Genomic DNA, 9,244 nt, shown 5'->3' with positions numbered 1-9,244 from the left:
TAATGGCTTGACAATCAGCTTTAACACTCCAATCACAACTGTTATCTGCTTTGCTCTCCACTGCAGCAATCACACCATGTCTTGTGCTCTTACTTCTGACTGATCCCATTCTCCGATACAGACCCCTCCCCCCAAGAGGTGGGAGGTCACAACAGCAGAGGCTACAAGAGGGTAAATAGGAGGTGCAAACTGAGAGGAATCAAATAAAAGAACACAAACCGACAAATGAAAGAGGCTTACTGCAGAGACGGAGGATGTAACTGTACATCTCATCCCTGTCGCACTCAAAGAGCTTGGCTGTCATGTCCACCATCTGCTCCAAGGCCTCCATCTATACACACAAACAACAATATATAATTTAAGTAGGAATTTATTTTCACTTTTTTTGTCTACTATGTGGCCTTGAGTAGTTCAGCCTCTGTGTGTTTTTGTGTGTGTGTGTGTGTGTGTGTGTGTGTGTGTGTGTGTCGCGCACACACGGTAGTGGTGGTTACCTGGTTGGATGAAATGCATTTCTCTGCATACCAGTGCAGGCGTCCAGGCCGTGCCCTCAGCCCCGGGGTCTACACAAAAAAAACAAACAGATGGCAATATCTATGGACAGACTCCAGAGAGTGGATAAATAACTGTATCAAAATAAAAAATTTGACTCATGTGGGTGTCATGTGGACGTGTTGCGGTTTACATCAAGCCAGATTTTAGCATGTGGACGTGTTGCGGTTTACATCAAGCCAGATTTTAGCAATGTCACTGTGCTCCAAGATGTTAAGCAATTCACTTGTTACTAGACAATCCTGAAAAAAAAATAAAGTATTTCCAGAACGTCTTTTGTTTGTTATTGTTATATTGCAAATCGCTGGACAATAAAGGTTTAAGTGGAGAAAATGTCTTGTTTCACTGAATGCTGAGCTAGCCAGCAGAAAAAACTGAAAAGACTGCACACAAGATTAAACTTTAGATGCAAAATTACAGGTTTAAACAGTGAAAATAGAACAAAAAAATAGGTTTCAACTGCACAGACTTTAAAAAGATATAAGGTAGGTTTGTAGTAATACTGCAGATAGACAGCGTGTAGGCTGTCAAATAAGGGCTGACATAGATTGATCTGCAGGCTCATGTAGCTAAGATTAAGCCCGATATGTGGAGTGACTAGATGATTATTATCATGGAATAACAGTGATCAGGATTTCATCTGTCTCTTGGGGCTTTGATACAATCTGAATGAGACTAGGAATGAGAAGTTTCGCCCTCCCTCTCTTCCCGGTAATCTGAAAAAAGAGAGCGAGAGATAGAGCGATCTGCCAGAAAGTTAATCTGAACTGGGATCAACAGCGCTCAATCCCCGCTGGCCTCTTTGATGGGAGCCCATCATACTTTGAGAGGGTGGGTAAAGTCAAGAAAAGACGGGCTTCATCCCTTTCTCTGACCATCCCTCACTGTCGTCATCCTTTCCTCTTTCAATCCTCTCTTCTCTCAATCCCTCCCTCTTCCTCCAAATCTCCCCTGCTCCTACTCACTCTTTTCCCCCTGCCTCTCCAGTCCTTTCATCCGGCCCAGGCAAAGGCATTATGTTCTTACTCAACCAGCCAAAGGGACAAATTAAAATGTGTTGCACTCTCTCTGTCTGTCTAATCTTCTTAGAGACTAAGGCCCAGTGCAAGTGCTCCATCTTTTTTCCTCCAATTCCCTTTACTTGGTAAAGTCTTGCAGGCTCAAAGCAGCCTTCTGCACATCTACTCACACACACACGCGCGCGCGCACACACACACACACACACACACACACACAGAGATATGTTTTGGATTTTGAATCCGTCAGGACAAATCTCCCTAATCTGGGCAGAAAACAAAATCCTCAGAAATAAGAAGGCACATGAATTTACACACGAGCGGTTGGATTAAAACAAGAATACAAAGTAGAAACAAACAGCAGCACAAACACTCTCACTTTCAGAAAGAGATAATAGAAAATGTCATCAAGTCAGATTATCAGGACAATCCTCTCTCTCTCACACACACACACACACAAAAACACACACACACACACACGTGTATACAGTGCATCACTCTGCCTCATTAAGAGTATTGTGTGGCCTTTAGATGGCTTCTCTCATCGTTGTGTACAGGTACGCAAAAAGAAAGATAGAGCCAACCTCCTCTCACCTCCATTAACAACCTCTCCATCTCAATTCCTAATTTTCTAATTCACTAATCACCTGGCCACTTAGAACAACACACACACACACACACCACACACACACACCACACACACACACACACACACACAACACACAAACACACACACACACACACCACACACACACACCAACACACAACACACACACACACACACACACACACACACACACACACACACACACACATTTTTAAAAATAATACCTAGCCTTGACCATCACAGACATGTGCGTGCTGCAATAATAGGCCTGGCCACCTGACAATCCTCTACCTAACCTTGACCATTTAGCACAAAATTGCCCACCTTTCTCTATCATTACATTTAATTAGCTGTGATTAATCAGCCGGTAATTATACCAAACAGAGCCCAAAGACACCACTCTGGACTGCCACTTGACGCTCTCAGAGGGGGAAAAAAGTAGTTGTGTGTTTGAGTGTGTAAATGCATATTTGAGTGATAGATATGATTCTGTTGTATCATATAGCTTTAGTACTATATCCGTCCTCATGTAAGTGGCATAAGTGGCAGTTCAGAAGGAACTTTCTGTTCAGAGACTTTGTTGTAAACATTTATGTAGGTTAAGTGAAGTAAAATATATTGTCTTAAAGAGACTTTTTTCGATTATACTCCAAAAGAGGGCAAACAACAATTTAGGAGAATTTACCGCGACTCAATAGATTATGCTTTAAAGCTGCATTAATCAATATTATCATATATATCATAACAAGGGACATAATGTGTAAAATTGTCGCTCATAGTGACCCAGAGAGAATTATCATCATTGGGCCACAAACAAGATGAACATAGTGAAGCATTTAGCAGCTAAAGAGCCATACATTTCCCTTAAGAGCTAAAAATAGTGAATATTGGACTTTCATCAGTTTGCCCAAAACACTTTGAACAATGCGGTCTTTGTATGTATGTATGCTCAATGTGTAAATAGGCTGATTGATGACGCACTCTCTGCAACAACTTTATTCTAGTCTTAATATGTCAGTGTTGTCTTTACAGCTTGTTACACTGTGCCTAGGTGGCCAAAACAATTACCCCATAGTCATTTATGACGAAAAAATTACTTTTGTGTCATTCTGACACGGTTCAGTATACATTAAACAATTAGTTTAAAAAATGAGTGATCTATACTGAAATTAATGATTAGCTATAGCTCCTAATTCAAATGTGTTTATGAGGATCCATCACATGTTGGAAGAGACATATTATGGATTGTGTTTTTGGGTTCAATTTTATAGTTTGAGAAATTAGCTTGTTTTTGGTTATTGAGGGGAAAATACCCAGGGTACGTACAATAGCTAATGTTCTTTTACAGTTGTGTCTGTTGACAACTGAAGATCCATACTGTATTATCTAAAGATCTGCAGGTTTCACTTTACGCTGTGTGTCCATGACAAACTAAAACCCCAACAGACAGGGGTGGCGCAGATGAGCATTGACAATCTAAACTACATTATCCATTGACAACGAGGACAACATCTGGGGTCCATTTACAAGTCATCATCAATCTCATACATCACTGGTATGTAGCCGACTGTTATAAGTAGGATAACGGCAATACAATCTAGCAGAAGGGGAATGAGAGCCACAATGACATGTCGATAATATTTAAGAGGGTTTGGAAATCCTCAAGAGAGACAAATCCCTCATTTAGTTCGCACCAGGACATGGAGGGGAGAGCCAGAGCAAAGGAGTTAAGGTATGTTCTTATCCTGTTCAGACAATATAATGGCCTTGTTTCCCTTTCCGCTTATGTCAGGCTCATCCCTTTATTCGGTTATTCATCAATCTCTCTGTCCCGCTATCCAGTCCCCGACCTTCCTATTTTATCCACGTGAAAATCGCTTGTCCAGGGCCCTGTCTCTCTCTCTTTCTCACACTAATCTACAGGGCTTATAGCAGGACTTAAAATAACAAAGATATAACTATTCATAAAATATTCAGGTCAGATGAGCTACAATAACAAAAAGAGGTTGGTACAGTTACATCCTTCATGTCCTTTGTTGCTTATAACAGTCGTGCAGATGCCATCCTGATTTTTAATGAACAGGGCTCTTGAATGCAACTAAACTTTTTCCTAGGTTGCACTGGTGCACCTAATGTCCTCGCATCCATTGCCTCTCTCCAAACAAAGCAATGTTTTTTATATGGATATGGTTTAATGTTGCGTTACGTGACCCATTTCTTCTGTAAAGCCGTGCGTGTTTGGATCTCTCCTCTTACTCTTTAACTCATTAATATATCCTAGGCTATTTATTTCAGATAATGTTCATTTACATGTGTTGCAGCTGTTTATTTTCAAACTGGGAAGGAAACCTACACCTTATTCTTGTTTAAAATAATTTACGTAATATATATGACTGTATATAAAAAGGTGACCTTGTGACTTTAACGGCGACGCAAGGAAAAATTGGGGTGCGCCTACATTTTGTGCTGGTGCACCTAAATGGAACAATGCAACCAAGGCAATAACCAGTGCAACTAAGGCAAAAAGTTAGTCTGGAGCCCTATTGAAATATTCTTTGTCAGGCAGCTTCTCTTTTCTATTGAGAACTAAAACAGCCAGGAAAATCAAATACAAATACTTTCATTCATGTTACAGTTCGCATACCTGTGAAATCAGGCCTATTATTATCAGGCATTATTGTTTACTAGGCATTGACTAGTTTTGAAATTATTAAGAAACCGTATAGATTTGTTTGGTTATTTTTGGAAACATCTCAATTTTGGTTACAATACTATTGGAAAGACTGTGTGTGTGTTTACCTCAATGATCTTACGAGCCTCACGGTAGCGGCCTGTCTGCAAGAATGCAAAGAACAGATCATAGAGCATGGTCATCTCTCCTCGCTCCTGACTCACAAAGTCCATGGCTGAAGAGAAAGACAGAGAGGCAGACAGATAGACGGTGAAACAGAGCAGAGAAAGGTCATGAATTATAAAAAAGCCTGCAAGGTGAACAAACACACCGCACACTTCATCTTTTCCTTCAGATTCCATTATTTGGCACAATGTCCCAGGCACAAAGCAGTCATATCAAGTCTGCTTTCAAACAAACACACAGAGGTCCCGAATGAAAGCCTAAACTCTCAAGGTAAACTTGCTAAAGCGCTCAGCGTTATGTACTATCTCTGTCCAGCAGCAAATGTGGTGTTGTAATCATTGTTAACTAAACATTACTTCTTTATTACTTCATCCTGTTTGTGGCCTGTCAAATAAATTGCTGATCTGGTCCATCTTTATCATTGATAAATAATATATAATTTATGGTGGCATGAAATTAAATGTATTAAGATTTAAAGGAGTGGGTTGGCAAAATGACACAAAGGTCAGAGAGATTGGGGCATATGCCACCATTAATCATATCTTATGTATCAATGTAAACGATGGACCAGGTCAGCACTTTATTTGGGCCACAAACACGATGACGTAATGAAGAAGTAATGTTGAGTTAATCATGATCACAACACTACACTTCAGTTCAGTTTCTTTAGCTTGTCACTTTAACTACAGATACTGTATCTGAAGAAGACATGATCATTAATGAATCAGAAATCATGATGATTCAAATACCGCATTCGCATGCATGAAGTCATGATAATTCATGTACCATTATTATAAAGTGTTACAAATAATCCTCCTTTTCTTACCATCATCTGAAGTCAAAAGAAATAACTGTAATTACTGAGGAATTAATTTATGGTTTTAAATCTAATGTGGACACATTTGTAGAAGTTTCTGATTCAAGTATGACTAGCTTCAAATAGCATTTTCTCCATAAAAATCCTAATTTAAGGCTTTTGTGGAAGGCTAACCCACATTTGCTCATTAATTGCACTAATCACTCTTCCTCCACATCCCAGGTTCCTGTACACTTCACAATGACAGAAACCTCCAGGTTAAAGCATGTATTGTATGATGACCTTTTCTTGTTTCAAAGTAGTTGAGCAGTTGCTATGGTTGCCAGAACCTCACAAAAAAACGACATTTCTTTTTCTGTTAGTGCCTGAACTCAAACCAAGGTCAGACATGCAAGTCAAGATCTTTTGACAAGGCATGTTTTCAGAGTGTCTTGGGCTGCTGAAGGCCAGTCTGTTGGAAGTCTGCATATTTTCATAGTTCCAGTACATTTCCGCTTTTATTTCTGCTGTGTATTTTAACAGGCTGTAGCACTCAACATGTACTCACAATGCTCTACTCAGGTCAAGTGTGACTCAAGGTTTATGTCATGAGTCATCGCTCTCTTGTGCTTTATACAAGAGAATGGCATACAAAAGCAGTTGTTATTTCAAGATCCAGTTGTGGTTAGGTTTACATGCCTCACGTCTGTTTTTGAGGGTGCAGTGCCTGACTAAGGGTCTGTCGCCTTTCAGGGGAGGGAAGGAGGTAGAGAGGTGCTTCACTGCATGGTTTCAACCTTTACCCACTCCAGAGCCACCTGCGGCACATTGAACTTGATCTATTCATCACGCTTCTGTCGACATACAGGGAGACCGTTCAAAAGGTGATCGACCGACGTGCTTCACCACAACCCCGGTCTGAAGTTTTCTCACTCTCTGGTCCTCTTACACACTCTTGGAATTGTTGGCGCTGGTTATGTGTGTGTTTAATGCAAACACTGCACTGGCACTTTAGATTATTTTGCCCCACACACAGAAACGAATAATAGAAGGTTAGAGTCAACCAGGAGAAGTTTGAAAAAAATTAGAATACATCTGGAGAAGCGGTGACAGTGTCTCCCACTATTCTGAAATTCTTCAATAAAGCCATTTTGACATATATAATAAGCCTTTAAAGGAGAGGCACCGCGGTTCTTTTAAGGTGCTGACCAAAAGAAAAACTCTGAGCTTTTGTTGCATGTCATTCCTTCTTTGTCCTGTAATTTCTGCCGTCTCTCTACTGTAAATCTTTTAAATAAGGCATAAAATGTTACCCAAAAACACTTAGTCATGGTTCAATGAAATCCGGGTAACGTAGGGATCCTGCAGGAACTTTTTGTTGACCATACTGTTAAAGAAACCTGGTCAAAAGCATCTTTACATTTGTTGTATAATTGTTCAAATAGGGTTTAGTGTATTAAAAGTCTAGAACTCAAAGTGAGGTCTTAAATTTGATTATTTTTCACAAACCTGCAAATGCTTGTCCGGCAAACTACTAAAATGAATAAGCAGAATTGTCAATAAATGTTCTTATGATTTACTAATTGTTTTAGCACCAGATTGATGAATGTGTAACCTTTCTGCAGCAGTTCGGTGTCTCCATTCTCCACCAGAGCAACAACAATGTCGTGGATGCGGGGCAGGTGGTTGTAGCGCTTCTGACACTCCAGTGCTGCTTCTAGAGCTCCAGACAGGTCTTTACTGCAGGCATGTGACATACAACACACACAAATACACAGAGAAGGAGAGAGAGCGGGTTAGATGTCAGATCTGTCCAGTCGGTCATGCACAGGATTGTGTTGGTAGAGAATAGTGTATCATGGGGCGTTAACCCTGTGACCTCCTATTCAAGCACTACGACCCTTTGTAACAATACAGGCCTTTCAATGCATGACAGCACAACTGTAGGTGATGAAGCCTTTTGGCCCCAATACACCATTCTTACACACTCAGGCACTCTCACACACCTGTCAGTGAGGGGCTAATGTCTCTCTGGACAGGCTTTTAGAGGGGAAGCAATACAACAGACAAAAGGACCAACTGATCTTTACCCTCTGTGCTCAGCTCCTCATGTGCCTTCCAACTTCTCTTACTGTCTCTCCTCTTTTGTCCTCTCCAACCCTCTTTAACCTGCCCTCATTTCCTCTTGTCTCATTTTCCTTTCCTTCTGATCCTCTCTGTCCTCCTTCCTTCCGTCTCCTCCCCATCTTCCTTTTGATTTCATGCTGTCAGCACTGACTCCCCATTCGATGACCTCGCCCCCCAGCTGAGCAATTTAGCAGAAATATGGCAACAACATTAGAGACTTCACTCCACCCCAAGCTAGCTTCCTACGTCTCACGTCATCCTTTTCTTGCTCAATCTATCCTCCTATCCTCCCGAGCGGACAAACAAAAGAGCGCGTAAAGGGAGGATGAGTGCGCCTGATGGAGTGATAACGAGAAAAGTAGAGAGACAGAGATAGCGAAAGGAAGCAAGAGAACGAGTAGCTGATAGAAGGGGGAGGGAGAGAGAGACCACTTCAATCCCCTCTATTGTGACAGCGCTGCCATCAATCTGTTGATTGGGTAATTACCATGTCAATCACACAGAGGTCAAAGCAGATAGGGCACCTATGGGGGGGGAGAGGGCGCAGAGAAAGTGAATGAGAAACAGACGATAGACAGAGCATGAGAGAAACAGATTGAGAGTGAACAGGTATAATTTCTGAAGTGTTTTCTCCTCAAATCAATTAGACAAATGGAAAAGAGAAATATGCCCCAAAAGACCAACAACCCGGAAAAAAAACCAACGGGAAATGATATGACCTTGAGTGCGGCTTCTGTGAGGCAGTAGCAGAAGAGTGCAATGAAAGGAGGAGGAAAAGATTGATTAGCAGGGGAAGGTAAAGAGGTCCGCTAATTGAAATGAAGAGTGACAACATTATTCAGCAGCGCCAGTCAAGAGGCTGTTCAACTGCACAACGGTCTGATTGAACAACACAGAAGAGAAACTAAGAGATATTTGAAAATGAGAGAAAGAGTGTGGAGATAGAACGAGACAGAGAAAAGAGCAGTCCTGGATACACAATTTACTCCAAAAATGAGACAAGGATGAGAAAATGCTGTTTGTAATAAATGTAATGTGGCTTATATGCACAAATATCTTAACTGTTGTGGTATGGTGTATGTGGCTTTTTACACTCGAGCCATTTCTGCATGTTGTAGGCAAGTCATGTTGGTGGATGTTTCGAAACTCCTCCACATCTGTTACATCCTTTCTATCTGTCCACCCTAATTCTTTCCTCCATCACACTCCTCCACACCTTCTTATAATCTTCCATCCTAATGAGACACCGTTACAAAAAAATCCCATCACTCTTAGCAAAAAAAAAAGAA

At 41.0% G+C, this 9,244-nt stretch overlaps 1 protein-coding gene across 4 annotated transcripts in view; it reads right to left on the bottom strand.

Moving 5' to 3' along the window:
- The window catches only part of lrpprc (leucine-rich pentatricopeptide repeat containing), a 52,786-nt gene that overhangs the window by 17,000 nt on the left and 26,542 nt on the right, over positions 1-9,244 (bottom strand). For all 4 annotated transcript variants that reach the window (XM_032540675.1, XM_032540673.1, XM_032540674.1 and 1 more), the window contains 4 exons: positions 7,444-7,568; positions 4,975-5,081; positions 495-563; positions 241-331 (listed from right to left, as the gene is read on the bottom strand). In XM_032540675.1, the coding sequence (XP_032396566.1) occupies positions 241-331; positions 495-563; positions 4,975-5,081; positions 7,444-7,568 (392 nt within the window). The remainder of the gene's footprint in view (positions 1-240; positions 332-494; positions 564-4,974; positions 5,082-7,443; positions 7,569-9,244) is intronic.

The sequence above is a fragment of the Etheostoma spectabile genome, chromosome 17, assembly GCF_008692095.1.
Source record: "Etheostoma spectabile isolate EspeVRDwgs_2016 chromosome 17, UIUC_Espe_1.0, whole genome shotgun sequence".
NCBI lineage: Eukaryota > Metazoa > Chordata > Actinopteri > Perciformes > Percidae > Etheostoma > Etheostoma spectabile.
The sequence above is the reverse complement of the archived record's forward strand: the minus strand, read 5'-3'. Positions and strand labels throughout refer to the sequence as shown.